This window comes from Rhinolophus ferrumequinum, chromosome 10 (genome assembly GCF_004115265.2).
Source record: "Rhinolophus ferrumequinum isolate MPI-CBG mRhiFer1 chromosome 10, mRhiFer1_v1.p, whole genome shotgun sequence".
Taxonomy (NCBI): Eukaryota; Metazoa; Chordata; class Mammalia; order Chiroptera; family Rhinolophidae; genus Rhinolophus; species Rhinolophus ferrumequinum.
The window spans coordinates 9,242,668-9,257,169 of record NC_046293.1 but is presented as its reverse complement, the minus strand read 5'-3'; the positions used below and the strand labels follow the sequence as shown (position 1 = coordinate 9,257,169).

The window sequence follows — 14,502 nt, the reverse complement described above, 5'->3', positions numbered from 1 at the left end:
CAAGGGTCTTTACAGATGGAGGAAACTGACAGTGCTGGGGCTGGGGGAGAGCAGAGTGTCAGGGAACTGCTCTGGGAGTGTTCCCTGTGGCTGGAGGGTGGCAGACACCCTTCCCGACCTTAAAGGGGCAACAGGAGCTGGAGCATGGCTGCTGCAGGAGTAGGCAGGGGTATCCACTCTTTGGGTGGAGCAGTGCCAGGACAGCTGGCCCATCGGGCCATTAGAGACAGCAAGTCCAGAGTTCCAGGGACTTGTCCAAGGGCACACAGAAGTAGGGTGGCCCCAGGAAGCCAAAGCCCCCAGCCAATCATCCAGCAGGGGAACAGGCCAGGAGGTCCTTTGAGGAGGGGGTCCAGAGCAGCCTTTGGCAGGCCCAGACGGGCCTGTCTTGGCCTCTGCCTCCTAAGCATGGAACCCTCTTTTCCTTTGAGAAGGGTGTAAAGGTTATTTATAATCAGGGCTGGCAGGTCGGTGGGTGGGGCAGGAACCCGGGGCAGGCGCAGTGGCAGGAGCGGGCTTACCTGCTTCCCGCCACCGGGACTGGGCGGGGCGGACGGGGAGGCGCTGCGCACACAACCTGTGGACAGCCCGGCGGCCGGCCGACAGACTTTCGCGGGGACGGGCCAAGGGCCGTGGGGGTCCCGGAAGACTGGGAGAGCGAGAACTCAAACTTGGATAGAGGAGTGACCTGGGGGCCGGGGGCGGAGCCGCGAGCGGGGAGGCGGGAGCGAACGGGAGCGCGCTGGCCCAGGAAGCGGAGAGCGCCGCCCACCCATCCGGGGCGAGAGCGCTGCAGGCAGAGGCAGGCTGGGCCGGGGGCTGCCGGCCCTCGACCCCTACCGTGATCCTGCAGCCTCCAGTCCTCCCCCAAGATGATGAAGAGGCAGCTGCATCGCATGCGGCAGCTGGCCCAGACGGGCAGCTTGGGACGGTGAGTGCCCACCCCATCCCTTCCAGCCGCAGGCTCACCCCCACATGACCCGAGGGAAGGTGGAGGGGTCGGGGAGGCTGAGGGCAGCTGGACAGCTACCCTCTGACTAGCCTGAGCCCTGCGGCTCGTCCTCCCCTTTGAATGCCACCCCCACCTCCCAGCCAGAGCTGGAGGGAAAGGCGCTGGCTTTGGGGGGAAGAGGAACCCTCACCCCTGATCGAAGCGGGGTGCAGGGAGGATCAAGGATGCTGAGTCTTCTCTGAGTCCGTGAGCCTCTGAGTGAACGCTCCTCCCTAGCCTCATTTGTTCCCTCTGTACAATGGGGACAGTTAACCATCTCTGGTTGTCTGGGGGGAGGGGCGGTCAGGGCCCCAGACCTTGGGGGAGGGAAGGAGACTGGGTCCTGGCGAGGTGGGAGGAGGGGCCTGCCCCTCTCCTGCTGTGTGCCCCTCCTCCACCCGCCCGGAGGCCTTCTGCTTCTCTGTCCTGCTTCTCCTTTCCCAGCCTCAGGTGGACACCTCCCTAGGCCTCCCTGTACCCATACTCAGAGCTGGTGGAGGGGAGCACGGAAGTTTGGGGAGGTCCCTGGGCCTGTCTTCTCTCCTCTTCCCCCTACATTGGGAGTTTCCCAGGGGATGGGCCCCGGGTACAGAGACCTGGTTCTAGTCTCACACTGGCACAGATGCTTGTGTGGGCCTGGGCAATCAGGCCACAGTGTCTCCATGTGTCCCCAGGCAGGGGCCCAGGGCCTGCCCCCATTAAGTGCAGAGTCTTATGTGACTGACAGCCCCAGAGTCTGAGCTCAAACACTTCCCGTTCTTGGGGCCAGCCCAGGCCTCCTCTCCCCAGGGTCAGCAGCAGACAGGCTGGGTCCTAGGGTGCCTCCCCCAGTCCTTCTTCGGTTTTGTCCGCCCTCTCTCAGAAGTCCTCTTACAGAACACAGCCCTGGGTGGAGGAGGAAAAAGCCATGTATCCTATTGCCACCCCCATGGAATGTGCTCCGACTGGGATGAGGCAGGCAGGCGGGCCACCCAGGGCGGGCCCCAACTGGGAGGGGCATTGGAAGCAACTAGGGTCCAGGTGCCCTGTTGGGGGGGCAGGAGTTTTCCTAACCTGGACCAGCTCAACAGAAGCTCTCTCCCCCCACCCCCCCACAGCACCCCGGAGACTGCTGAGTTCCTGGGTGAGGACCTGCAGCAGGTACATGCCTGGGCGGGCCAGCCACGGTGGCAAGGCAGGCCTGTGCAGGCTGTCAGCAGAGGGCCGGGTGGGGATGCCAACTGGGGGCCTGGCTTGAGTCATTCCCCAAGCTATTGGCCATGGAGTCCCCAGGAAGAGGGAAGAGAAAGGTGGTTCCTGCTGTGGGGAAGAAAGAATAGGGTAGTGGGGTGTGGGGGACAACAACCCGGAATCCATAACCCCCTTGCTCCCTCCCAGGTGGAGCAGCGGCTGGAGCCAGCCAAGCGAGCAGCCCACAATGTCCACAAGCGACTGCAGGCCTGTCTGCAGGGCCAGAGTGGGGCAGATATGGACAAGCGGGTGGTGAGTGGGGGTTCCAAGGAGGAGGGGTCCTGGGTAGGACACCTCTGTCCAATGGGGGAGTGAGGTCAGGACTGGAGTTTCCCTGCCAGTCTGAGCCACTGGCCCCAAGGGAGTGAAGACTTCTCTGTCCCAAGCCCCCCTCCTTCAGCACCCCACTCATAAGTCCCTATGTCTTCCCTATCACCGTTTTTCTTTTAACCATGTTTTTTTTTAAAGATTTTATTGGGGAAGGGGTATAGGACTTTATTGGGGAACTGTGTATTTCCAGGACTTTTTATTGGGGAACAGTTGTGTGTTTTTCCCAGGACTCATCAGCTCCATCCAAGTCAAGTTGTTGTCCTTTCAATCTTGGTTGTGGAGGGCGCAGCTCAGCTCCAGGTCCAGTCGCCCGTTGTTAGTTCAGGGGGCGCAGTCTACCATCCCTTAGCAGGAGTCGAACCGGCAACCTTGTGGTTGAGAGGACGTGCTCCAACCAAATGAGCCATCCGGGAACTAAGGGCATTTCAGCTCAAGGTGCTGTGTTCAGTCTTAGTTGCAGGTGGCGCAGCCCACCATTCCTTGCAGGAGTCGAACCGGCAACCTTGTGGTTGAGAGCCCGCGCTCCAACCAACTGAGCCATCTGGCCACCCAGGAGCTGAGCAGCAGCTCATTGACTTCATTCTAATTGCAGAGGGTGCAGCTCGCTGGCCCACGTGGGAATCGAACCGGCAGCCCCGTTGCCCAGAGCTCGTGCTCTAACCAACTGAGCCACCCGTCCACCCCCCATCACCTTCTTGACCCTGCCCCTCCCGCCAACACATACACACACCAATCTCCTGAGCCAAGGCCAGGCCTCTGACTGCACCTGAACTTCTCTGTCCAGTCAAGTCTTAGACCTGAGCAGGCCCTCTCCACTGGGGCAGTCTGTGAGGACTTCCTGAAGGAAGTGGCACTGGAACTGGATTTTGAGTGATAGTGATACTCACTGGTATTAATCAACAGCCAGTATTTATGGGCTGATTACTGCTCGTCTGTTGCTAAGATGTGTCAATGCATTGCTTCATTCAATGCTGACAACCACCCTAGGAGGAGATTCCCTTTATTAGCGCTTATACAGATGAGGAAATGGAGACTTAAAGAGGTAAAGTGACTCACTTAATGTCACACAGCTAGTAAGTTGCATAACTGAGATTTGAACCCTGGTCTCTGAACAAAGCTGGTGTTCTCCAAAAATAGGTAGGAATAGGTCAGGCATATTTTGGTATCAGTCAACAATTCAATGTGGCCAGAGCTCTGGCGGGGCGGGGCAGCAATAGGAGCTGTGGAGGGTTTGAGCCAGGCTCCGCAGTGGCTGGGTCAGCCACATGTGCCCTGGGGCAGGGGACAGCCAGTCCTATTCCAGCTCTTCCATTCCCTCTCCAACTGTGTGACCTCAGTGAGCCCTCTGCTCTTAGTTTTCCAGTCTGTGATGGGACTTGGTCATTTATTCTAACCCAATCAAGTGGCTTCTGGGAGGAAGAAAGGGGACCCCAGAGGGGTGGAAGTTCTGTACATGGTCCCAGGGAGAAGTCACTCCCACCATGCCTTGTCATCATTCTGCTTCCACTCTTACTCGTGACTGTGGCCCTCCTGGGTCCCCTCGTCCCCTGTCCACGCCCAGTGCCTTGGTGAGGTTCTGCCCCCAAGGGCACACCATGGGCTAGGGCAGGGTGAAGGGAGGCCCAGTGGGCAAAGCATAGGCACTCAAGCTCACAGCCGGCCCTGCCCCTCCCTGCAGAAGAAGCTTCCCCTCATGGCTCTGTCCACCACAATGGCTGAGAGCTTCAAGGAGCTGGACCCTGATTCCAGCATGGGGTGAGCATGGACAGGGGCCTCAGCCTCCACCTGGAGATGCCAAGGAGGGATCTGGGCTGGGAAAGGGGTCCAGGGCAGGGAGGGCAGCCACAGTAGAAGGGTGACCAAGCTGGAGAGAGGGTCTGGGCTGGGGACAGTGTCCAGATCAGCAAGGGCAGCCAGGCCTGGGAGAGTGTTGGCTCAGCGAAGATGAAGTAGAGACACAAGGGGCAGGAGGTGATGGGGAGGGAGGATGCTCCACCTGTTGTTTCCAGATTGGGGTGCGGGGCCGCGGGAGCCTGGACCCACTGGGTGACGTGTCCACAGGAAGGCCTTGGAGATGAGCTGTGCCATTCAGAACCAGCTGGCCCGCATCCTGGCCGAGTTTGAGATGACCCTGGAGAGGGATGTCCTGCAGCCACTCAGCAGGCTGAGTGAGGTGACCCTACGCCCTGCCCCCAGCTTCCCCAGCCTCTAGCTCCCACCTCCCCAGCTCACTGATTTTCTCCCTCCCCACACCTGCCCCCAGGAGGAGCTGCCAGCCATACTCAAGCACAAGAAAAGCCTGCAGAAGCTGGTGTCAGACTGGAACACCCTCAAAAGCAGGTGGGAGCCACAGGCCTGGGTGGGTCCATGCCTAGGTCAGCCCACAGAGGTGGCCACAGAGCCTCAAGGTGCTTCCCACACTAGGACGACACTGCACAGCCCACTGGGGACAGAGTGTGTACTTATGCATATGTCTGGTTCTTAGGAACACATATAGTGGTACATGCGAGGGTGCCTCTGTGCGTGTGTGTGCACATGCTTGTGCCAACTGGGGGTGACCCCAAAGCCTGGGATAGCCGTAAACAAACAACCCTCCAAAATCACCGGATGGCAGGAGGGCCCCTACTCTCTACCCTGGAACTGGGGTGGGGTGGGGGGGCTGTGACCACCAAGGCTACCACTAGGTGGCGCCCATGAGCACTCACCCCCGCCCCTCCCCGTGGAGCTCTGGGATTTTCCTCTATAAATCCCAGAATGCTGTGTGCATCAGGCATATGGAGGGGACGCTTGGCCTGGACAGGCAATGGGGACAGTGACCACCCCACCTTGGGATCGTCCCCAGGCTCAGCCAGGCAGCTAAGAACTCGGGCAGCGGTCAGGGCCTGGGCGGTGGACCAGGTAGTTACAGCCACACCACTACGGCCAACAAGGTGGAGACGCTGAAGGAAGAGGAGGAGGAGCTGAAGAAGAAGGTGGAGCTGTGCAAGGTGAGGGCGCATGTGGGGATCCCTGGATGTGTGGGGGTGGCAGGAGTGAGCACTGTCCTCGTTTCACACATGAGGAAACTGAAGCTCGTTGAGGTGACGGGGCTTGCCCACGGCCATATGAGTAGGAAGCAGCAGAGCTGAGATTTGAAACCACGCAGTCAGGCTCCAAGGTCTGTGTACTTAGCCATCACCTTGTAGCCTCTTCTGTGTACACCATGCACATAACACCTGGGAGGCAGAGACTTGCTCTGCTCACTGGGGTCTTGGTGTATTTGTAAGCGAGTGAATGAATGAATCATGAATGAATGAATGGTATATAACACAAGGCACTGTGCTAAGAGTATGTAGACGTGGAAGGAAGGACTAGAAGCTGTAAAGGCCCCTCGAGAGTTTGAGAGGTTTCCTGTGAGCTGTCCCCAAATGCAAATCTTGGCAGAGAGCTGGCTGGGATCCTGCACATACAGCTTGGGCATGTCACTAACCGCTCTGAGCCTCAGCTTCCCCTCTGCCTCAACCTGACTGGTGTAAGCCCTTCTCTCCCTGTCCCCAAGGACGAGTACTTGGCTGACCTGTACCACTTTGCCACCAAGGAGGACACATATGCCAACTACTTTATCCATGTGAGTCCAAGATTGGGCTCTAACCAGCCAGGGGTGGACACCAGAGCCAGGGACCCCCTGCAACATGGTGGGAAGGAGGGGTCTGCTCTGTGGACCCCATGCAAGGTTCAGCTTCCCCCACGCCCCCGGGGGTGCCCCTGTCCCCACAGCTTATGGAGATTCAGGCCGACTACCATCGCAAATCTCTGAGCTCGCTGGACACGGCCCTGGCTGAGCTGAGGGACAACCACAGCCAAACAGGTGGGGACACAGGTGGGCCCCAACCCCAGACCCCTGACCCCCGCTGTGCTCAGGGAATGTTAAGAAGCTTGCACTCCATCATGAAAAGCAATCAGGAGCCATAGATGAGTTCTGAGCAGGGGTGGGCTCAATTAGATTTGTGACGGGGAGATGGTCCTGGCCGCTGTGAGGACGATGGAATGAGGTGGGTAGGACTGGAGCCAGGAGACCTGTTAGGAGGCAGAAGGGAAGTGACGGTGGCTTGGACTGGGGTGGAAGCAGTAGAGGTGAGCAGATTCGAGAGACGTGTTAGATGATTTCAGGATGTGTGGCATGGATGGTCGGGTGGGAGGTGGTACCATTGGCCAAAGCTGTAGTCCCTTGAGGATGTCTGGGGGTGCCCCTGGCTGACCACGGGTGGGAGGACCCTGGGCCGCTGATCTGTCTCGTCCCTGCAGACCCCTCCCCCTCGATGACGGCCGCCCCCTTCTCCAGGGTGTATGGGGTGTCTCTGGGAGCTCACCTGCAAGAGCTGGGCCGGGACATTGCCCTGCCCGTGGAGGCCTGCGTCCTGATGCTGCTTTCTGAGGGTGTAAAGGAAGAGGTAGGACCCACTGGGGCCGGTGGGGGGGCGCATCTGGGCCCGCAGTTTTTCCCAAACCTCCTCCATGCTGCCTGTGCTGTGCCTGTAATCCCACCATTAGAGCACAGGTCCCGGGAGAAGGCATGGCCTCGTGTTGCTGAAGGGACACCACCTCCCACGTAGTGATTCTCCCGTGGGCTGGGCGCCTTTGTGCTAATAAGCCTTTGCGTTGAGGAAGTTAATTATCCCAGTAACCTTGGAGGGAGCCGTCAGTGGCTCCATTTTACGGGGGGAAACAGAGGTCAGGAGGTAGACGTGCCCAGTGGCATATGAGAAGGTGGCAGTGAAGCCAGGGACTCAGGTTCCGTCACCACCTCACGCTGCCCTCCAGCCATACCTTGCTCGTCCCTCGGCTGCTTTCCTGAGGACAGACCCTTAGTAGGCGGAACTCAAAGATAGACTGAGGCTTCTTGACAGGCCTGCGAGGCCTCCTTTCTCTCCTCTATGTGTAACCAGACACCTTTCTCCCAGCCCCTCGCACTGCCCCCTTGGCTCAGAATCCTAGACCTTGAGAGTTGAGATGATGCATAGACACTGGTGTCTACTCAGCCTGTCAGGCCAGGGGGCAGAGGCCCAGTAAGGTCCAGCTGCCTCCCCCAGGCCATGAGCGAGCCAGGGCCTCCTGCTCTGCTCACCCCTCCGTGACCGGCCCCCCCCTCCCTCTCGCACCCCAGGGCCTCTTCCGTCTGGCCGCAGGGGCCTCAGTGCTGAAACGCCTCAAGCAGACGATGGCCTCGGACCCCCGCAGCCTGCAGGAGTTCTGCTCCGACCCCCACGCCGTGGCAGGTGCCTGCTCCAAGGAGTCCTGGGTGGAGGGCGTCCCCCAAATCTCTGCTACAGCTGCCTGAGATGATCCCGTGACAGTTTGGTTTGAGGCTTGATAAACTGCTGAGGAGACATAGGGGTCCTTAAAGTGTTATGATGTATGGTTTTCTGGGAACAAGATCACTAGCCTTTACCATTTTCTCTAAAAGGTCCAAGGCCCAAAACAATGAACAAGGGCCAGAGGCTCCTAACAGATGGAGAGAGCTGGGTACTGGGGTAGAAGTGGGGATTTGGGGGTTGCATCTGAGCCCCCACCACCACCACTGCAGGTGCCCTCAAGTCCTATCTGCGGGAACTGCCGGAGCCCCTAATGACCTTTGACCTCTATGACGATTGGATGAGGGCAGCCAGGTGAGGCTTAGGATGGGGGGTGTTGGGGAAGCCCAGGATGCAGAGGTGCCCCCCTGGGCTGGCTCACCAGTTCTGTTCCCCTCCCCAGCCTGAAGGAGCCGGGAGCCCGGCTAGAGGCCCTCCAAGAGGTGTGCAGCCGCCTGCCCCAAGAGAACTTCAGTAACCTCAGGTGAGCCCCAAGCCAGCCCCTGGGACTCCAAAAGTCTGGCTCTACTGGGCCTGGATTTGAGTCCTGCCTCCTTTTCCTAAGCAATATTTCTGAGAACACAGCTTAGATGTACCAGTCATATTTTTTAATACTACACATTGAACTAAACATATACCTTGAACCTTTGAAGCCACACCACCTGGCTTCATATTCCACCTCTGCCACTGTGTGGCCCTGGGCAGGTGACTTGACCTCTCTGTGCCTAGGCTAGAAAACACAAGAGTCTAACAGTCCCTACTCCATAAGGTGGCTGGGAGATTCTCAACTTAGCTCAGTACCTGACACCTAGGTGGCACTCAGTAGGTCAGCTAATTTAACTATTAAAATTTTTTAAATCAGCCTGTGTGGTGTCTTGGCCGCACTTTGGAAACCTCAGGCTGGGAAAGTCTCAGGTCTCGGGGGCATCGGGGGGTGTTTGTGGGTGTTCAATGCCCCACCCGTGACCCAAGCCCACCTCCTGTCTCCCGAGGTACCTCATGAAGTTCCTGGCACGGCTCGCTGAGGATCAGGAGGTGAACAAAATGACACCCAGTAACATCGCCATCGTCCTGGGGCCCAACCTGCTGTGGCCCCCTGAGAAAGAAGGGTGAGGGGCCGAGGCTGGGGGGAAGGTAGCAGTCCCCACCCCAACCATCTGCTGTGTGTTTTTGCCCCGGGCCTTGGAGTGGGTTGAGCGGCTCCTATTCTCGTGGCTGCTGTGAGGGGCAACGGGAAGGGATCATGCACCCCTCAAGGCTTTGGAGATAGGCATTCTGGGTAATGGGGTGCTCGGGAGGCTGGAGCCCGAGATCTGGTTCTAGCCCCACCCCACCTTCCAAAGATGGGTCTTAGGAAGTCACTCTCGACCTCCATTTCCTCATCTGTAAATTAGAGAGAAATGATACAAACTCTGGAGATTTTTGCTTTGGGAATTAAATGAGATATTGAATGGAGAAATGTTTCACAAACTGTGAACTGCTGTCATATGCAAGCGGTCATTATTATTCACCTGGCCATGACCTGGCAAAAGATTTCCTTCATTTGCTGAGTGCAGCTATTTAGTAGAGGCTGCCCAGATTCGAGAATTGTGCGGAAAGTTGCCATGACACTGGTGATACCTGTGGTGGGTGAAGGAAGGGAAGAATTTGGTGTGCGAGCGACATGTTTGCCGTCCACAGTGGTCTGTGAGCTTTAGAGAACAGGGACTCGACATGACTGATCCTTGTGTTCCCAGTGGCCAGCACAGGGCCAGAGAGTTGCAATCACTAAGACGTTGCTCAATGATGACTCACTTGCCCTCCCTTTTGTACCAGGGACCAGGCCCAGCTGGATGCAGCGTCAGTGTCGTCCATCCAGGTGGTGGGCGTGGTGGAGGCTCTGATACAAAACGCAGACACCCTCTTCCCTGGAGGTGAAGCTCCTTCCTGTGTACATGTGCCACTTGGTGGACCCTCTGCCCGACTCAGTGCCCTTCAGACCAGCTTCAGTCCCTGGGAGCCCCACAAACTCACCACACAGCCTGGAGGAAATTGCTTCTCCACTCTGAGCCTCAGTGTCTCATCTGTGAAATGGGGATGATCCTGCCTGCCTGCCTGGTGGGATTGTTGGGAGGCTCCCATGGGAGTGGGCACGTGAATATGGGCCAGACGTTGTCAGGGGAGAGGGAAAGTGGTCCTGGCACTGGCTGAGCGGTGGAGGCTGGCGGCGGCTCTGAAAGCTAAGACCTGCTCTCTTCTATCTGCAGAAATCAACTTCAATGTGTCAGGCCTGTTCTCAGGCCCTGCCCCCCAGGACAAGGTCAGCAACAAGCCGGCCTCTGAGGATCTTCCAACTATTGCTGTGCCCACCCCGGTCGCCGCCCCAGCTCCGGCCCCCACCCCAACCTCAGTGGCTACCAAGGAAAGGTAAGGACTGACGGATATGAATGGCTTCTGTCCTGGCTCCAAGGTGCCCAGCCCAAGGCAGCGTCTCTCAGGGCTTCCAATAGCGTTTCAGGAAATGTAATTACTGTGTTTCCATCCCAAATGCCGGGTTTGCCAGTTTGGAGTAGGTGAGGTGGAGACCCAGAGGTGCTATTCCTCTCAGCCTCTGATGTATTTCCTCATTCGTAGTATGGCTGTTTCCTGAGCACGTGCTGTGTGCCAGGCACTGTTTCAGGTGCTGGGGATTTAGGAATCTAGGGCACTGATGGTTTTAGAATTTGTAAATACCTTCCAGTCTTCTCTTTGATACTTTAAATCTGGAAAGGCTGCATGGTACCATGTTGCCTCCACACCAAGCAGGTATTGTTCAGTAGTCACAGACTGCTGGGGCCCCAACCATGAATTTCCTCAGAAGAGCAAGACAGACGAATGCTATCCTTAGCGCTTGTGTTGCTGGGGGTGGAATCAACAAGTACAGCCACCGATAAACGCACAATATAATGTCAGGCAGTGGTGCGTGCCAGAAAGGAGAATAGAGCAGGGTAGGGGATCTGAGTGGTGAACTGCTTTAGCCGTGGGGTCAGAAAAGTGTCCCCGAGGAGGAGCCAACTAAGCAGAGACCTGGGAGGATCTAGGAATGAGTCATGGCCTCCCCTCTACTTCTCATCCACTCTGGCTTCTAGTGGCTCGAGCATCCCATCAAGATCATGTGGAGGCTGAGAGCTGAGGCAGAGGGGAGGCCCTGCTTTCTACCTGCCATCCTGGCCCCATGGGGGACCATGGACACTATCGCAGTGTCACACCACAGCCAGGGGCTCATTGGATGCAAATCCTGGCCAATGCCAGAAGTGTCTTCCCAGGGGTTTCTAGTCTGGGGACAGATGCCAGGCCCAGCTACAGGTGAAGAACCCAAACTCTGCCTGTTGGCCTGGAGTCTCCCCAAGATTCCAGGAGATTTCTGGGAGATGCCCAAAGCTGACCCTGACCCTCTCCTTCCCTCACAGGACAGAGCCTGAGGCACCCCTCAGACCAGCTTCCCCCAAGGTCAGTAGGATCTCCCCGGAGGCAGCTGCCCCAACGGAGGACATGGCTCGGAGGAGTGAGTTGGTCGTGGGAAGAGAAGGGAGATAGAGGGAGGGCGGGGACGGGGGTGGGCAATCCAGACCGTCCCCTGTTTCTAGGCAGCCAGGGGAGGCCAGGAATTCAGGTTTGCTGCCTGACACTCTGGGTGCAGATCCAGCTCTATGACCTTGGGCAGGTGACTTCGCCTGTTCATGTCTCAACTTCTTCCTCTGTGTAATAGAACAATAACTGCACCTGCCGTGTCAGGATATTTGGACAATTAAATGGTGCTGCCTTGCTCATACAGTAAATGCTTGATAAAGATTGGCCATCAAGCGTGGGGAACAGTGGAGTCCAGTCCCTCAAGAAGCCCAGAGGTCACAGAGTGAAGGAGTATGGAGTCTTCACAGGACAGTGAGGGAGGGGAGGTGGCGGTGCTGGTGGTGGGGGGTGACCGAGGGCCTCCTCCTGAGCCCTGTGGTACACGTGCCTGGTGACTTGGCCAAAAGCCAGGCAGGTGAGGAAGCTGAGGGTTCAGGTGGGAAGTCTGCCAGGGTGACTAGGACACTTGGGAGGCCCCGCTCAGCCCAAGAGGCTCTAGAGTTTTCCACCTGGGTATACAGTGTAGAGCCAGGAGTAGAAGGAGCAGCTGCAAGAGCCTCCGGACCAGCAGGAGCTGGTGGGTTGCCCAGGCAGCTTCATGCAGGAGGGTGCGTCTAGCCACCTTTCCGGTATGGGGGGGCAAGTGGGATATTTGCGCACTGGAGCACAAGTTGAAGGACTGTCACAGCATCACCTGAGCTGGTCCTCACATCAGCCCTTGGAGGTTGAGGCGCTCATCCCATCTTACCATGAGGAAACAGGGCCCAGGAGAGCAAGTGATTTGCCCAAATCCCCTAGTGGGCGGAGGCAGAGCTAGGATCAGAGTCCAGACCTCCTGACCCCACCCAGCCCTTCAACTGCCTCTCGAGGTCAGAGCTGTGCAGTGGGATCTCTGAGCTGGGGCGGGGTAGTTCTGCTGGGCTTCGAGAGGCACGGAGCCAGACGCAAGTGTCGGAACAGGCAGCATTTCTTTATTCGATAAGCATTTCTTTATTCGATAAGCACCTACTCCATGCTCAGCTCTGTGCTAGTCAACCACACATAAGATGGCCTCACTGAGTTTACGTTCTAGTGGGGAAAACAAGTAGTGATCAAGCCAAATGACAACTGGCAAGATCATTTCAGAGAGCAACAGGTCCTGTGAAGAACACACAAGTGGAAAATGTGACAGTCACGGGTCTGGGTCAGGGAGTACTCTAGCTGAGCGTGGGAAGGAACATGGAGAGAAGCCTGAGTGATGAAGAGCCAGCCATGGAAACTGCTCCTGGCAGAAGGAAAAGCAGATGCAAAGGGCCTGAGGTGGGGTCAAGCTTGGTGGATTTGCCACAGACCGTATGGACACCCAACTGCCCTTTCCTTTCTCTACAGCCAAGCGCCCAGCACCAGCGCGGCCCAACGTGCCACCCCCCCAGGTCTCCAGCACCCGCTCCTCCCCTCCAGCCCCACCCCTGCCCTCTGGCTCTAGCAGCCCTGTGACCCCCCGGGCTCTGCCCCGCCGTCTGGTTGGCAGCAGCCTCCGAGCCCCCACAGTGCCACCCCCATTGCCCCCCGTTCCCCCCCAGCCTGCCCGGCGCCAGAGCCGGCGTTCACCAGCCTCCCCCAGCCAGGCCTCCCCCGGTCCAGCCTCCCCTAGCCCAGTCTCCCTGAGTATGCCTGCACAGGTGGACCTGGGGACGGCCACAGAGGAGGGAGGGGGTCCTGAGGCTGCAGGCAGGGCATCCACTCCCCCAGCTATGCCTCCTCAGCCCCGGCCCAGGAGCCTTGCCTCAGAGACTGACTGAGCTGGTGGCTCCTCCCTTACAGCCCTCAGCGTCCCCTCCCTCCCACCTTGTCCTCCCAGGACACAGCCCTCACCCCTCCCAAGTGATGGGGTCCTCCAGCCTTTGCCTACAAGTGCCTTGGTGCCTGCTGGGTCAGCCCCCACGGCAAGGAGGACTCAGGATAGTCCTCCACTTCCAGTCCTTTTCCCCTTTGGATCCACCCTGCGCTTGGGGGGCCCTCAGCCTACCCCCCACTCTCTAGCTTGGTCCCAGGGGAGCTGCCAGAAGGAAGGTGAGCTTGCCTGCTCCTATAGGACCGATTTTTCTCTTGCCAACGTATTTTTTGTAAGGCTGGCAAATAAATTATTTTGGACAAAACTGGAACAGCTGCCCAAAAGATAGCTTTATTTTCTGTACTCGAAATAAAGAATCCACTTTCACAAAGGGGGGAAAATTACCTATTCTTTGCCTCCTTTCCTTTCTCCTGCCTGAAATCACAACAACCGAAGTTTTCAGCACTTACTCTAGGCGACACACTGCGTTTTTCTGTGCATGATTTCTATTTAATCCTCTCTCAAGGAAGTAAATCCCATCACCTCTTACAGGTGAGGAGACTGAGGCTGAGAACACGACCTGCCAAGGTCACAGCAAGTGAAGGATGGACCTGGGATTAGGACCCAGGTCTGAATGATTCCACAGCCTAGGCCTGTCCCTCACATCCTGTGCAATTTACTTAATAACAGCTTCCACCACACAAGTATTGTTCTGATGATTAAATAAGACACTCTTATAACGTGCAAAGCACCACCCTTGCACACAAAAGTGCACCCAAGAAGTGATGGCTGCAGTTGATGCTGGTTCTCTCAGCCCTACATCTGAGTTGCTCCTGAGGACAGGCAGAACTGACGATTAGAATCACGTATCATGGCACTGGGAGCCCATATTAGCCCTGTTAGGGGCCAGTCACTAACCCAGACTGGTATGTGTATATATGTGCGTTCCAAGCCTTAGAGGCTGGGTGACAAGATGTGGTTCCTGTGGGTCAGACAGGTCTTCATAGCCTGCTCAGATGTTGGCAGACAACCTCAGAATTGTGACACATCCCTCTTCAAGCGGGGACGTAGGCAGCCCTGTCACCCCATCACTGCCCTGGGCAACTGGCCACTGCTGCTCTGGCTCCTTCCCTCCCTAGGGTGCTTGGTGATGCTCTCCATCCCAGCCTCAGTAGAAATCTTGGGTAATTAAAAACAAACCAAAAAATGCCAGGTCACAC

General features: G+C 57.4%; 1 protein-coding gene across 5 annotated transcripts; it reads left to right on the top strand.

Annotated features, from left to right (window-relative positions):
* Positions 1–583: 583 nt before the first annotated feature.
* Positions 584–13,693, top strand: SH3BP1 (SH3 domain binding protein 1). Of its 5 annotated transcripts, none has more exons than XM_033116502.1 (18): positions 585–931; positions 2,089–2,131; positions 2,369–2,473; positions 4,230–4,306; positions 4,613–4,724; positions 4,815–4,891; positions 5,394–5,538; positions 6,090–6,158; positions 6,308–6,410; positions 6,836–6,981; positions 7,695–7,806; positions 8,115–8,196; positions 8,285–8,365; positions 8,874–8,990; positions 9,697–9,794; positions 10,128–10,287; positions 11,310–11,404; positions 12,838–13,692. In XM_033116502.1, the coding sequence occupies exons 1-18, from the start codon at positions 873–875 to the stop codon at positions 13,248–13,250; spliced, it is 2,094 nt and encodes a 697-aa protein (XP_032972393.1). In that variant the 5' UTR covers positions 585–872; the 3' UTR covers positions 13,251–13,692. The 5 variants fall into 5 exon arrangements, with proteins under 5 accessions (XP_032972395.1, XP_032972393.1, XP_032972397.1 ...); XM_033116506.1 differs by having other exon boundaries at positions 586–931; positions 6,308–6,398; positions 11,310–11,412; positions 13,503–13,691; XM_033116503.1 differs by having other exon boundaries at positions 586–931; positions 6,308–6,398; positions 12,838–13,250.
* The last annotated feature ends 809 nt before the right edge of the window (positions 13,694–14,502 follow it).